The sequence below is a fragment of the Podarcis gaigeae genome (genome assembly GCF_964106915.1).
Source record: "Podarcis gaigeae genome assembly, chromosome: 3".
NCBI classification, from domain to species: Eukaryota; Metazoa; Chordata; class Lepidosauria; order Squamata; family Lacertidae; genus Podarcis; species Podarcis gaigeae.
The window spans coordinates 85,147,724-85,164,456 of record NC_139680.1 but is presented as its reverse complement, the minus strand read 5'-3'; the positions used below and the strand labels follow the sequence as shown (position 1 = coordinate 85,164,456).

At 42.9% G+C, this 16,733-nt stretch overlaps 1 protein-coding gene across 1 annotated transcript in view; it reads right to left on the bottom strand.

Moving 5' to 3' along the window:
• ZFAND3 (zinc finger AN1-type containing 3) overlaps positions 1-15,509 on the bottom strand; it is a 136,162-nt gene extending 120,653 nt beyond the window's left edge. The window contains exon 1 of the mRNA XM_083732817.1: positions 14,828-15,509. Within this exon, the coding sequence (XP_083588943.1) occupies positions 14,828-14,898 (71 nt within the window). The 5' untranslated portion in view covers positions 14,899-15,509. The remainder of the gene's footprint in view (positions 1-14,827) is intronic.
• Between the last annotated feature and the right edge of the window lie 1,224 nt (positions 15,510-16,733).

Genomic DNA, 16,733 nt, shown 5'->3' with positions numbered 1-16,733 from the left:
AAAATTCTAGTTTACATATTGTAGCAGAAGCCTTGTTTCTTTCTTAAGCTTCACAAGCAGCTTCTTTCCCAGGTAGCTTTTTCCTTTCCTTCCGTAAAAATGAGTTGTATAACAACAGTGCTTCTGCTCAAACAAAAATAAACCTTCTAATTTCCTTCATCCTGAATATACACTAACAGCATTAGCAAGATCTAAAAATAAAGGATTTTTGCATCTAACAGAAAATCAATATCTTCTCCTGCAAACTGGTGTAAGCTTCTTTCTTCGGCTAAAAATGCATTTTATTGATCAGATATTGATATTTGTTAAAGCAGTAAGATTTTAAAGACACAGTTGTTTGTCTACTGAGCCAGACCAGACGATATTGATACCTGCCAATAAAACAGCATTTTATCAACCATCACAATGATATAAAGTATTTGAGAATAGTCACTGGAGAATAAATATTACAGACTCCGCTGGAGAACTCTCCCTCTCTCTGCCCCCCCCCCCAAGGGTGACAAGCATGCACGTACATACATAGTAACAGGATTAATTAACTGTCCATATTCATAATGTTTGGCATTCAAGCCAATTGAATGAAGTTACTCTTTGATTAAAATGTTCTATGCATATTCTGTTCTCTGGTGCTTTCAATGCTAGCTTAAGAGTTAGTACTTGCAGTCATTAAGTTCTTCACAAGAATCAGGAATGTCTCTGACAGGCTGAAATAACAATTCTAATTGAGCAGCAAACTCAGTTAAAACGTGGAGACAACAGGAAGCTGTTTGAATATTCACACAAACACTAGGGAAACTATGAGTAAGAAGTACACACACAATCACTATTATCAATAGCTAAATCAAGACTGTTCTTCAAACCTTATTTCAGTACAGTAGTACCTCGGGTTACATACGCTTCAGGTTACATACGCTTCAGGTTACAGACTCCACTAACCCAGAAATATTACCTCCGGTTAAGAACTTTGCTTCGGAATAAGAAGAGAAATCATGCTCCGGCGGTGCGGCGGCAGTGGGAGGCCCCATTAGCTAAAGTGGTGCTTCAGGTTAAGAACAGTTTCAGGTTAAGAACGGACCTCCGGAACGAATTAAGTACTTAACCCGAGGTACCACTGTACCTACTAGTGGGATAACCAGAGGCAAAGAGAGATTAAATTATTGTACCTTATTAATATGAACTGTAACCTCTCCATAGATGGGCTGTGCTACATGGAACACTGTCAGCATTATGGAAACTTTCATAAATATTATTTTCTAAGGAAATCATCAAATCAACTAAATAATAATCAAAACTGTTTTTAACAGATCCAACCAAGTCACTATTGGCCATCAGAACTTTACACAGGCACAGCAGTAGAGCCAGTGCAATATTGTGCCAACACTAAGCTCCCATTTCCTGGTCCTCGCCCTCCTGGTAAACAGCAGTGATGTGCAAAGTTGGGAAGACAGGAGAGCAACGCTGCCCCACTCAAACAGCTAATGAACCAAGGAATAACTTCACTTCCAACTAGAAAGCAATTAAATATTGGGCAACTGCTGCAAGACAAATGTGGGGTGGAAAATATTAGTTGAGTGCTATTTCCATAAGATGGACAAAGCCTACTGATCACAGATCAGTAGTCAAACGCTTTTGTAATGTAGGGATTACACAATCACCTGTAACAAGGAATAAATGCCGTCAGACAAACTGAAACAATCATAATTGCCACAAGCTATCGATAAATATAAACATGTGCGCACACTGTCCAGTATTAAACAGGGCAAGAATTTGCAGGCTGAGCTCAGATCTCTCATCCCTGGTACTCCTTGGTTGTTAAGAGGCATACTTGGCTTCATGGCACGGGGGGGGGGGGGGGGGCTGGCCAACATAACTATTAAAATTGGGAGAAAGTGATATGTGCAAACTTGCACAACTAGTATCTAGGATTTGACTCATAGCGACTCAGATACAGTATTTAGTCTGAAAGCAAAATGTGTATTCTGACTGCAAATAACTAATTGAACCAACCTTACCTTAAAGGGGGGAAAGCTAAATAGGCTCAAGGTAAACAACCACAACTGCTCCAAGATAAACAAGAAGTGCCTGTTCAGGATCAACTACCAGGATATTTCTGCCTGAACAACAGAACTTCCCCTCCTCTCCCCTTGCACCCTCCCTAAAGGCTGTGGGAACCCCTAGAACAACTTTAGAGGGGCAGTGAAAGGAGATGGAGGGAAGGTTTTTTGCATAGCCCAAAGTCCTTGCACTAGTGGATCTATTTAGTTGGATACTGCCCATTGTTCCTTATGGGTTAAACTGGTGACAAACATGTTCCACATTAATGAAAGCAGAATGCTAAAGCTTTTGTTTGCAAATAAGGATGCCCAGTGTTAAAATGTTACGTCACCAACGATCCATTAATCATGGGGGCAATTCAGCAGAATTTAGGCATTCTTATCTCTATGGATTGTGCCTACTATCAGAAATAAATATTAAAAGTTGCTGGACTAGTTTTCCCTTAAACATTTGCTCTATCACAACCATGAATGCGCTGACATAAAGACAGCCCAGTATCATTAACTCATGCTTTGCATTTGGGTTGCTTGCAACACATTTTGAAATCTCAGCTTGAACATGGTCCAGAGGCAGCAGCAAGTGCAGAATGCAACTGCCAGGGTGGCATCTGGGGAAGTAAGATGGAATCATGCAATACTCATCCTAAGAAATTCTGCATGGGCTGCTGTGTGCTATCAAGTCTGACTCAATGTATTACTAATGCCCTACAAAGCTTTAAATGATTTGGGACCCAAATATTTGCAAAAGAATGGATGCTGGGTGTGTGTGGCTACAGTCTGGGATTTATTTATTTTTTTGTATATTCCCTGGTGGGCTGGTGGCATGTTCTGCCAGCATAGTAGCACTTCTTCTCCCACACTCAAGTGCAATTGGAAAACTGGATTGTTCTGCCCCCCTGTAGACTTCAGCATGTTATAATTGCAGAAATGACACTTTGCATCCATCCACGTTGGAACATTTTTACTTGCCACAGGGACAGTAGACGGCAACATATTTATTTTATATCCGACTTTCTAGAATAAAAATCATCACACAGCAGCGAAGAAATATATATAAGCTAAGGACATACAACTGCAGTACAGTGGTGCCTCGCAAGACGAAATTAATTCGTTCCGCAAGTCTTTTTGTCTTGCGAGTTTTTCGTCTTGCGAAGCCCGGTTTCCCATAGGAATGCATTAAAAATCAATTAATGTGTTCCTATGGAAACCGCCTTCAGACCAGGTCCGGGGACAGTCTGTCCCCCAACCTCTTCTGAAGGCCGGCGGGGGGCGAAAGTCTTTGCTTCCCCCCGCCTGCCTTCCCGGGACAGCGGAGACTTCTCCGCTGTCCCGGGGCGATTTTAAAATGCTGGCGGGCGGCAGCGTTGCCGCCCGCCAGCATTTTAAGATCGCCTTGGACAGCGGAGAAGTCCTCCGCTGTCCCGGGGTTTTTAAAATGCTGGCGGGCGGCAGCGAAGCCTTCGCTGCCATCCCCCAGCATTTTAAAAGCCCCCGGGACAGCGGAGACTTCTCCGCTGTCCAAGGCGATCTTAAAATGCTGGCGGGCGGCAACGCTGCCGCCCGCCAGCATTTTAAAATCGCCCCGGGACAGCGGAGGAATTCTCCGCTGTCCCGGGGCGATTTAAAAGCCCCCGGGAAGGCAGGCAGGGGGGACAAAGACTTTTGCCCCCCGCCCGCCTTCAGAAGAGGTCCTGCGAAGCAAGCCCACAGGGAAATTCGTTTTGCGAAGCGCCTCCAAAACGGAAAACCCTTTCGTCTAGCGGGTTTTTCGTCTTGCGAGGCGTTCGTCTTGCGGGGCACCACTGTATATAAAACTAGAACAATCTGGTATCATTTGGAGCAGAGTTCCACAAAAGTGGGGCCACCACCGAGAGAGCACTTGCTCACCAACCTGAATATTCTCACTGGCAGTCACATAAGCAGGGCTGCTCAGAAGTGGATAATAAGGTGCAGGCAGGCTGGTATGACTGAAGGTACCTTCATAGTCAGGAGTGATTTGAGAGCAATTTACACAACAAACATCCTCAGATAAAACTAACACTCATCCCTGCAAGAGAGATTACATGAACTTAACTCATGGGCTTTAAAGTACTCTTGAAGGAACTACAAGCAAGGCTCCTCATAGTTTGTATCCAAAAGTCTACCACATACCTTCTGAAGAAAATCATATAATCCGTTCATAAACTTATTTGCCTTGTTTCATCTCAATTTGACTATTCTGGTGTTTGTAGTATTCTGAGCCTCTCACCAAAACTACGAGCAATGTGACCACAGAATGGCAGCAGAATGACAAGGAAAAGTGTATGAGACAGAAGATCAAGTGGTTGTGATGGGGAGCCAGGCCCCTACAATGAGCACAGATTGTGAACTCCTCAAAAGTCAGTATATTTTCCAGTAATCTCCCGCACACATGATAACTGGCAAACTACAAATATGTAGGGTTTAAATTCCAACTGTTATGACCTTCAATATTAGGCCCCAAAACCATATTATTCGAAGTTCTTAGAAAAAAAACATGCCATAGCTTTAAACCGTGCGGTGCTATATGTTTGCCCAAAAACAACTCCTAATGTATTCAACAACATTTATACCATTTTATTTAGGATTACATAAAGTCCTCTTACAAGTATTAATCCAACAAAAAACTGGCTTTTGAATTAAGATAAAATGAAAAACAAGCTAAACCTATTTTTGTTGCGTATAAAACACTGCAAAACTTAATGCAATCGGCGAGCAAAATCCTTCCTCTACTTCTTCCCACATCCCCTGCAAATCTCCACAGGAGGGTCCCTCAACCCTCTAAAGTAGAGTTTACAGGCTCCATGGGAGGATAGAGACACGTCCTGTTGTGCAAGTAGAAGCTTGTTCTACTGGATTTTACCTAATTGTTTTTTATGAAAGCATGCCCTTTTCATATGAAAAGATTATTGACAATCAATGCGTCATGTGAAATGGACATTATCTAACTGATCTCCCAAGATTGAGACAAATACAAGAAGAATGGTGACTAGCATTCTTTTGTGTAACATAGATAGGCAATTGTCTCTATAAGGACTCTGACCTCTCAAACCAGCTGAATCTCAACTTGCTTGCTGAGCAACAAGGGGCTGCTGTGGAATGCCCTCTTAGGCATACAAAAATAATCATATACTTGGAATCCAGGCCGCTATGTATTTTTATACATACTTATTATTGTAATTCAATAAGTTCATCACAGCAAGTCTTTCATAGCTCAAAGTCATGTCTAACATTTCTCAGATTTTGAACCAGTGGCATTTTAGATTGTTTGCTAATATCACTAACATTAGGCAACACCTCCAAATTCAAGCCCAGCTTTCAGACTATATCAGCACTTCTTCAGCAGCAGCCTTAATTTTGAAAGGGTTAGCACTTTCCCCCAAGTGAATAGGCTTATGCAAGCAAGTACGGTTCTAAGAATTAATATATCAATAATCATTTAGTTTTATAATTCATGTGCAGCAAAAGGTAAGCAAGGTGAGAGACAAGCACAAAGATCTTCAACTGGTAGCAAACTAGTTTTAAATTGGCTATTAGATTATTAGCACAATACAAGTTGCTCAAGGAGACTACAGTGTATTTTTGCCTGAAGGGACACCTAAGAGGAGAATGAATGCACATATACAAATAATGGGTTGTGTCTGGGGAAATCCCGTCACTGAAGATCAGATGAAAAGATTTTATTAGAACTCCTAATAGTCCTACCTGCACGTACAAGAGTGGTGGCCAACTTAAATGTCTAACAGTTATAACAGGTCACTCTCAATCAACAGAATAACCAGTTTTCTTATGACATGAGATTTCACAAGCTAGAGCCCACTTTATCACATCCATGAAGTATGATCCTCAGTTGTGCGCATGCACACACATGGTGATGGAAGGGGGAGGTTGCAAGCAGCGAAACTAGGAAATGACAATTCAATCTGAGAAGGAATGTATTATGTATGCAAGGTAAACCCGCATGTCTTATCACCAACCAACTTGTTTATATTGAGTTAACTAAACACTGTAGTGGGAAAGGAAGTCATTGTCTCTATTCAGAACAAGATGAACAGAGCTGAAAATCTTGTAATTCAACAGTTTCACCCTGGAGCATCCTTTTAAAATTCCTTTGTCAAGTACCACCATCTCAGATTTGTATCCATTGATTTATGCAGGGACTGGCCTGTTTGTCCTATGCAGAATGCAGAAGATCACTGTAATATTTGATGATCAATATTACATTTTATGATGAACAGGTGAATAAGCTGATGCTGTGCCCAACATTATCATGTCCTGCAATGGTATTGATAAAGAAGAAGTAGGGGCGGAACTGACACCCAGGTTTGTTGCAGGATTTGGTTCCTGGGCTTGATTCCTTCTGGACCCTCTTGATGGTGAACAGTTGTTTCAAGTTAGGGTGCTGTCTGTAAGCAAGAACAAGTGTGCTATCCAAAGCTTAGCAGAGGAGTTATTGTTGTCCGGGATGGGTTAAACACTGGGGTTCTTTTAGGTAGGAGCTAGAGGTAGCAACAAGTGATGCTCTATAATTTTCTCTTCTAGTCTGCCCTGAAGTAGCTTATTCCTGGGTGTCAGTCGGGTCTTGCTGATCAGTCCGCTCCATACTTACTCAGATGTAAATTCCTCTATACAGGAATTGCTCACAAACTAAGTATGCATATGATTTGGTCATCTTTTCCCTAGTTTTTCTGATTTCTTAGAGTATCCCAGTTGGAATGATTTGAGAAAAATTAAGCAGCAGAACACTACTAGCAAGTTATATCCTTATTGCTACTAGTTCACAATCTGTTGTTATAAATTATGATTAGCAAATTGTGTGTAAACATTAAGAACCCAATAACTTCAAAATTTGGCTATAGCTAAAATAAACATCTTTCCACAGCTCCAGGTTGGTCTGTAGCAGTCAGCAAACGTTCTTCTGACTACTCATTTTTTCTTGTTCACAGCTCTATCTTGGCTCCAAATTTTCAAATCCTTATGAATAGCCCAATTTTATACTTTACAAGTTTCCTATCAACCTACAGACTGCACACACATTTTGCTAATCTGCCAAGTGTAGCAGCTTTCCCAACTAATCCAAACTTAGAAATCAGAAACCGTAAAAACAACTTTAGAATGTTCAAAGAACTTTCGACACATCCACTCTGTAAACCTTAAGGTAACCTTGAACAGTAGGTCCATATTAAATCCATATTGCAGTGGAGACCATCAGAGAGATAATGGTTTTCCTGAGGCAGCCTTCCTTAAACCAGTGCTCTCAGGATATTATGGGCTACAGCTACCATCTTCCCTGACCATTAGTCATTCTGACTAAAGGTGTGGGAGTTGTAACTAAAAACATCTGGAGGGCACCAAGTTGGAAAAAGCTGGCCTAAGGCTACTTAGTGAGGTGAATAATTGATTAAATCAAATGAGAACTACAGCTTGCATGCAAACTACGCATTTCAAAAGAAGGTACCTCCAGGTTCATATTCTTCACCACTATACTAGTTCCATTTACTCAAAGGTACAAATAAATTCAATTGCCTATTCCAGTCTCATTTGGATGTCGAAAGAGGACAATTCTACTCCAGTTAAAGCAAAACAAAGCACACAATATACTTGATTCTGTAAGGACAAACAGAAATGGAAACAATATTAGAAAGTACAAGCACCCAAAACTTCAGTGAAGGAACAGCTGCAGTCCCAAATGGCGAACCTAGTTTTCCAGCAGATTCTTATTGAATCATGTTTAGAAAACAGAGGAATGTCTCCACAACAAACTGCCAAAAAATGTATCACTGCTCTGATTGTTATTCATTCAATGATTGTTATGCTGTTTTTCTTTCATTCATTTTAACTATGCTAGGTGTCAGTTCAACATCTAAGATCATGCTCTGTGCTTCCTTGCTGAGTGAAGTGTGGCCTGTATCCACAAAGATCAGATCCTTTTCAGTGGTAGCACCAATCTCACACTTATCCCTAAGAGGCCTACTCAGCTCAAACACCGGGTATTTTCTGATGTCTCACGATGCCATCTACCCGGTCATGGAGCACTGGGGACTCCAGGGAGGATGGGAATGTTCAAGAACTGCCATCCCAAGAATTCAAGGGCATCAGATAGTTTCCACCAAATGTTTCTTCTGGTTTCACACATCAAGAATAGTCTTGCACACTGATATAAATTTACCACTCTTTAATCCTGAATTGGAGGACAATGGACCACTTGACTTGCCCAAATTTGTAGATTTTCAGTAACATCCACACGGAAACTTCAATGGTAGGATGTTCACGGGCTTGCCAAGCAAGTATTTTTATTGTTAAGAGCTCTACTCTTCTCCAGAGCCTGAAGAAGGACAGAGCTCTTTCCAATATTACACAGCCTCAGAAAGCGGAAGCTTGGAACTGGGTGGAGTCTTGACTTTGTAGTTCCACTAGGATTAGAAGCATCTCCAAACCCGAGTACGATGTCACATACAAGACCCCACACCTTTCTCACGAGAGATATAAAACATTGGCCTGCTGCAATCATAGTTTGCAGATTCCTGGATTAATATTTTTTTACAGAACACTGTCAATTATATGCTTATTTTTAAATTCAGAAAAAGAACCCTTATTCTATGTAACTTGATAACCAACATAGCTGGTTGGGCGACACATGGATCTGGTACAGCTGAGCCCTAAGTTTCAGATGCAATACAAATATCTGATATTTCGCTAGGCCATTCACAAGAGTTAACAATCTTCTAAACCTTCTTCTAAATAAAATTTCTTGCATGAAAGAGAAATAAGCTATTCAGGAAGCAGTTGTTTCCAGATATGCTCAAATTCAATAGCCCGACCTTAGACCTCTGGGACATTCCCAGGGCTACAGGTTACCCAGTGACCTTTCATGTCCAAGTACAAAACAGCTTCACCGTGCCATTCAAACAAAAGTGAGCCACAATTTGTAACAGGAGAAACATTTGTTCCCTTCCCTCTCATCTTCTGTAATGCCACCATTACAGTAGTACTAAAATGGTAGTACTTCAGTTGCCAGAATAATTGCACTAGAGTTTCCACCACTAACTGCAACAAAAATGTTTTTTGTTTTATGTTGACTATTTAAAATGTTTCTTTTGAGGCAGTATTGCAACAACCCATACTACTTTCACAGATACATTTCAGAAACTTTAAAAACCAATCCAATTAAAATACATTCCAAATTAAGACCTAGTACAAAAAGCAAGAGTAAATACTTCTGCATGCAAGACCTATTTATTTGTGTGCCTTTAGGCATTTCCCTAACAATACCACTGTGTTGCCCTACAAAGAGTAACCTTTGGCAGGTACTAGACCCAAACATTACCAAGAATTTCAGTTGCATCATCAAATGCAACAACAGTCTTTTCATATTCAAGACTAAATAAACTATTTTTTCTTCGTGAAACAAAAGCTAGATTCAGAAAGTTAACTCAAAGTGTCCTGAAATATACTAATTGCTTGGAAAAGAATTTAAGAAGTCTTCAAGACAAAAACCTCAATGCAAATGCCAAAGCCCACAAGCCTTTTCTCACTCCTTTTGATTGCTGCAAACTCTACACACATCCCATTCTCTACAAGTAAATACAAGAGTACTTTTGAAAACACCTTTGGATATGCAATCCAGGCTTAAGAAAAATGTCCACTGCTGACAACCAAGTTGGTGAAAAGGCAATCAGGCAAGCAGACATGTGCACACAGAAAAACGAGGAGAGTGAACAATTCAAGTACAAGTCTGAATATGTCTTTTAGATGAACATGCTCCACTTGTCTCAAACGTGTTTTGAACTTGGTGTTTGTTTAGAGGGATACTTCAGTAAACTCTCCCCCCTAGAATTTAGGACTGTCCAAATTTTGTTTTGTTCCTCAGATGCTAGCTTGGCTATGTTGCCAGTCTTGAAATATGGCAGCCATGCCATGTACCACAGGAAAAGCATGTTTATATAGCTGGAACTATGCTATTCTGGGGCTTGGCTTAGTTTGAAAACAGGCATAGGCCCTGCAATAAGTGCCAAGAGAGATTGTGCTCTGTCTTAACTCCTCAGAAACACACAAGTAAACAAGCCAGTCTCAGAAATCTGAGCAATTAAAGGTATCTGGTCTCACTTGGAAGTTTCTCCCCACTCCTTAAACATTCCCTTCTAAAGTATGCATCCTGAGAGATACTATTGATAAACAGAACTCACTTTGAGTATTTTCAAAACCCAGGTAGACAGTAAGTATGTGGTCTTGATGCCTGACCGTCAGCATTCCTCAGTTCAGCTAAAAGTGGCATTCAGCCAACCAAATTGTGAGATGAGTGGTAATTTGGGCAATAGTCTTAAGGCTACAATCCTAAACACTTACAAGAGTGTGAATGAGTGAACACAGTGAGAATAACTTCTGAATAATCATGTATAGGATTAAACAGTTAACATACAACAGAAACAGTGTTAATTGTGCTTAAAAAGGAAGGCAAGCCATTAAAAGACAAAACAAATTGCTCACCATTTTCTTTATTGAAAAGGGAGGTACAGTGGTACCTCGGGTTAAGAACTTAATTCATTCTAGAGGTTCGTTCTTAACCTGAGGTACCACTTTAGCTAATGGGGCCTCCCGCTGCCGCAGTGCGATTTCTGTTCTCATCCTGAATCAAGGTTCTTAACCCGAGGAACTATTTCTGGGTTAGCGGAGTCTGTAACCTGACGCGTCTGTAACCTAAGGTACCACTGTACAACTGTAAAGATTAAGCTAAAGAGGTTTAAAAGTAAAATAAGGATGCCAGTGAGGGTTTCAAGAAGGTGGTAGTAGATCAAAGTGGTTGTTATATCATTTTGAATGATTCAAAGTTCTAAGATTCTGATATGGAAAAAAGGGTTGTTGTCAACATAGTGCTGAGAAGAATGTAATTCTTGTGTGATGGAACATCCCCCCTTTCCTCTAGCAGACACCCCTAATCCGCTCTACGGGTTCTCCCAACCCCCCAAAGCAAATCTGGAGACAGGGGGCAAAGGGGGGGAGGGTAAGTTCTGCTTCACTAATGTTAATCCTTGCACTAGTTCAAACATTCATTTCAGTATTGCCCTGGATATCTAGACCCTGAAACTTTTTGGTTTTACTTTCAAAACTCTCCTGACAGTTAACCACCTTAGAAGGTGGAAGAGGGTAGGGAGGATATAAATGGTATAAATACAATAAATAAAAACAAGAAACACAGGGAGCACTTCGCTGAGATGGATCAAATAGAAAAAAGCCACCTAGCCAATGCCTCTGCAAAAATCATGAAGTTAATTAAAGGAAAAAAACAGAACACTTATTATTATTATTACTATATATGACCACTTCAGCATAGTTTCACATAGTCTGTGTGCATGGGGGGAGAGAATGGCCAACAATGCTACCATATAACATGTATATACAAACTAGAGAAAATCCAATAATAATTTTACTTATTATTAATGTTGAAGTATGAATCTCCAACAGTACCTCTACAAGAATATCACTATTCAACACTGCTATTAATAAATGGATACAGAAACATTAAAATACAGGTGAAATACTATCAAACAGTATGCAGGAAGAAGTGCACATGGAATTGGAGGATGCCTTGAAGTTCCCACTGATGAATGACCAGTTTATAATGTAGCTTGCCACTTCAGGCTTGCACACAACTGTGTGGGAACCTCAGCCTGTATACAGATTGCTGCACTTTAATGCGTTCCTGAACGTTTCAGATATTAAGCTGGATGTGAAGAAAATAACTGAAACTTTCGCAATAAGATAGACATAAAAGGAAAAGCAAACATGTAGGCCACCATACTGCGGGAGATGATTTTGGGAAATTAAATGGTAATCAGATAAAAATGCACTGCTGTTGGCTACTCTCTTTCGGTTCTCTTTATTACCGTACTTATTGTGCAACGTTTAAGAGCAAAAGTGGTTGAGAGAAAACTTCTGGTTGCTAAAACTAGTTTGTATCCAGATGAAGCGTTATGTTAACTTAAAAATATAAAGCCTGTCTAAATTTAACATACGCACTCCAAGTCAATGCAACCAATTGCCCTTCTTCTGTATGTCCATGTTAAACAATGCAAACTGAAAGAAAATTAAAATAAAAGCAAAGAGCGCATGATTCAAAATTTTGGATAAAAGGTGAAGGAACTATGAAGGGCAAAGTTAAAGTGGGGTGCGAAAAATAAGCAATTATTGTTCCATTCTTATGTGATTAAAGAAGTATATATTAAAGGACCTCCAAGTTTTTAAAATAAAATAAACTTGTCTAAATCTTGCAATTTGCCAAATTATTTAAAAACCTGACAACCAGCTTTTAAGGTTACAGTGGTACCTCAGGTTACAGACATTTCAGGTTACAGACTCCACTAACCCAGAAATAGTACCTCAGGTTAATAACTTTGCTTCAGGATGAGAACAGAAGTCACACGGCAGCAGCGGAAGGCCCCATTAGCTAAAGTGGTACCTCAGGTTAAGAGCAGTTCCAGGTTAAGAACGGACCTCCAGAACAAATTAAGTTCTTAACCTGAGGTACTGCTGTATTTGGGTACAGTAAGCCTGACAGCAAGGGACGCAGGTGGCGCTGTGGGTTAAAGCCTCAGCGCCTAGGACTTGCCGATCGAAAGGTCGGGGTTTCGAATCCCTGCGGCGGGGTGCGCTCCCGCTGCTCGGTCCCAGCGCCTGCCAACCTAGCAGTTCGAAAGCACCTCCGGGTGCAAGTAGATAAATAGGGACCACTTACCAGCGGGAAGGTAAACAGCGTTTCTGTGTGCAGCTCTGGCTCGCCAGATGCAGCTTTGTCACGCTGGCCACGTGACCCGGAAGTGTCTCCGGACAGCGCTGGCCCCTGGCCTCTTGAGTGAGATGGGCGCACAACCCCAGAGTCTGTCAAGACTGGCCCGTACGGGCAGGGGTACCTTTACCTTTACCTTTTTAAGCCTGACAGCTGCTGAGACTTACTCTGATTTATTTAGTGTAAGCTTTTGTTACACGTATCCCTTTCACTGAAGAGCACGTTTTCTTGAGGGCGCCATGTTTAAGGCGCTACATTCTCTCAAGCTATACACCCACCTTCATGTTTACTACCTGTCCCAGACAAATGTCTGTTATTTGTGGTATATCAATAGGCAACATTAAAAATGATTGTACCAAAGCTTTGATTCAGGTTGAATGGCTACTTACACAAACAAAACACGAAGCTCAGAAAGCTTAGCAATATTCAAATGCTGAGTGAAACACTCAACTCCTTCATTATCTTCATTAACATGCTTAAGGCAGAATAGACTATAAATTTCAAAATGCTTTATTGAATTCACATATACACACATGGTATTTATATCTGTCATAATTAACATGTGAAATTACATGTACAGCCTGACTTCAGACAGGCTATCCAGTGATGGCCAAACTTGGCCCTCCAGCTGTTTTGGGACTACAATACCCATCATCCCTGACCACTGGTGCTGTTAGCTAGGGAAGGTGGGAGTTGTAGCCCAAAACGGCTGGAGAGCCAAGTTTGGCCATCACTGCTATACGATGTAAATTATTGTCAATGCACATAACTAAGTCAACCAAGTCTTTTATTCAATCTTCTCCTTTTGCAGGATGCCTCTATTGCAGTGAGTGGAAAACTGTGGCCATCCAGTTGTTCTTGTACACCAAACTCCTGGCAGCATGTCCAATGATCAAGGGCAATGGGAATTTTAGCCCAACAACATGTGGAGAGCCATAGTTTTGCCATTCCTGCTTTAGTCCATAACTCCTAATTCAGACAATCTACAGCTAACTTCAGAAACCATGTTCCTTTTTTAAAAAAGCAAAAAAACAAACTAGAAATCAAGATCACCACCACAAGCATTAGCATGGCTATCCTAGTTTTACATAGGCCAAAAGGAATAACCTTTATACAGGAGTGGCCTACAAGCTCCTCAGAGGCAAGATTACCACTTTTGCCTTTAACCCCAAGAAGGAAGGAAGAGTTCCTTTGGATCTGATGACACTGCGCCACACAGCTGGTGCCATTACAGTATTATTCCTCTGAAAGTCACAAAACTGGAACAAAGGTTCTCGTTAACTTTGGGCAATGGGAGAAGCAGATGTGAGGAGAGTTGGAAGCAAGGACTTAAAAGCCACACCCTTTTGGAAAGTTGCCTTGCCATTTCTTATCCCCAACGAGGAAGACTACACATAGATGTCACACCTGGGGCGGCGGGGAGGAGTCTATAAGAGTAAAGTTGACACACTGCGATACCTGAGAATTAAAATTACATGGCACACGCTTAAAAAAAAAAAGGCAGGAAAGGAGTAGGAGGTGGGGGGGGGGGGAGACAGGGAAAGCAGCTTATTAGAGATCAAACCGCCGTAGAGAGAGGAGTGAAGAATGAAAAGATAAGTCGTGGGTTTTCTTCGCCACCCAGCCCCCACCCCCACTTGGCAGGAAGCGCGACTAGGCCTTCAAGCCCCCGGCTTCCCCCGCCACTGTGATGCAGCCGAGGCAGTCACAGGTCTCGGGAAGGGATCCCAGTGACAGGAGGAGGAGGAGGAGGAGAAGGGCCGCCCTCCTCTTCCTCCAGTGGGGGAAAGGGAGTGGAAAGAGGGCGCCCGACCTCCCCGAGAAACAGGGGCTCCCCTCCCCGAACCCTTCCCCTCCGGCCTGGCCTCCCCACCCACACACCCAGGCCCTCGGGACCGGAGAGACCCCAGACCGGCAGCCCCGGCCAGGCCTGGCCCCTTTTGCCCGCTGCCCTCCCCGACCACGTACTCACCCCCAGAAGCCGCAGGGGCAGCGGGGCGGCAAGCTGGGGGCTTTGCTGCGCTCGCTGCCGGCGTCTCCCATGGCGGCGGCGGCGGCGGCGTTGGCGGCCGCAGCAGCGGCGGATCTCAGGGCCGGGGCCGAGGGAAGAAGGAAGGGGCAGCTCCAGGCGGAGGGTCCAGGCCGGGGCTCGAAGCCGGGATTCCAGGCCGGTCAGCTGGAGTCGGGCGCTACCACTGCGGCGGCAGTGGTGGGGCGGGTGGGTAGCTGAAGCGAAGGCGGCGGCGGCGGCGGCGGAAAAGGAGGCGGCCGCGCCCTGTGGTGCTTGAGGTGACACTGAGCGGCGGGCGGCGGCTGCCGGGGGGTTGTGACGGGCCCGCAACACGCTAGCCCCGCGGGCGGCGCGCGCCCCCTGACCCAACAATGCCCTCGGCTCCTCCCCCTCGGGGCGAGTGAGGTGGTCTTGCCCGGCCACAGGATCTGCTGGGAGAGGAGTGTACCAACGTCCGGAAATGGGTGGGGGGCTTCCGGGGACGGGTGAGGAGGCCAAAGCCGAAACAGAGAGCTGAAGCGAAGGCTAGTGTTACCACAGCTTTAAAGCGGAAAGCTTCCAGGGGCGAATAAGCTCGAGAAGAGTGGTTGGGGAAAGACCAGGCACCCCCCGCACCATGATCTGCTAATGGTACAGTCTGAAGAGATTGAGTCCGGGGTGAGGCAGATAAGGCTCTGCGCATGCGGGAGAGCAGAAACCCGGAAGTAAGCGTGAAGTAAAGAGTCACTCCTAGGAGTTTCCCCTCCCCCGCGCTGGTGGAATTCCCTGTCTAGGCAGGAGCAATCCCGGGAATTCCTGTTGGGGCTGCCCTACTGGCGTTGTTCGCGGCTGCTTTCTTCCCTCTCCTCAGCCTTCGCACTGGAGGGAGAGCGTTGGAGGAGCCAGGCTGCAAGCTTATGCACACTTCCCCGCGAGTAAACCCGGTCGAAGTGTGTTGGATTTACTTGCTGAGTAAACAATTGTAGGGGCTGCGCTGATAATAGTCCCCAATTTAAAAGGAAGAGCTAGAATAGATAGCTTTCTCCTCTTTTCCTTAAACAGAACTTAATGCCAAGTGGCGTGATGACAACAACCACACACACACAAAAAACCCCAGGTGGAGGCGGAGGTCCCCCAGCTTGTATGTGCTGCACCTAAATTTTGTATTGTGCTGTTGCTGTTAAAGTTACAAGCGCCCGTCCCATTATTAAACCTGCTTTTGGTTTGTGCCTTGTGACGGCTTTGTGGTACCGGATCTTATAGCATTTCTTTTAAAAAAGAGGAACATGGAAAATGTTCTGTTTTGCAGGTGTTAAAATAGGTGTAGAATGTGATCCTATGAGTGATTATTCAGAAGCCAGACCCCCTATTAGTACTAATGTTGTATTAAAACACCTGAAGCTGCTAAACGAATGAAGAATCCAGGACCACTTTAACAAATTTATTTAAGGGTCCACCTGACACCATCATAAACCATCTTTCTGGCACTAAGCTAAAACTTAATGGATTATGATTAGCTTGATTATGGCCCATTTGATTAAATATTCTGCAGAGGGGGGGTTCCGCTGGGTCTGTTTATGGATTATTGAAATGGTGTTACTGAAATTTATTGTTACGGTTTTGTGCTACACATTTGTGCCTTAACTTTTTTATAAGTTGTTTAGAGATTTCTTGCAGTAAGTGACTAATAAGTCATATAGGTAGCAATACTAACTTTTAAAATGTTTTAAACATTGGAGTAAAATGACTATGGAATGTACAAAATATAGGTTGAGATTATTATGCATTTATTCAACAGAATTTGCATGCCAATTGTAAAGAAAATCTCTTAAGTGGTTGAGTTTAAAGTATGCAACATAAACACAGTGATCATTCACAACAAAAGTAA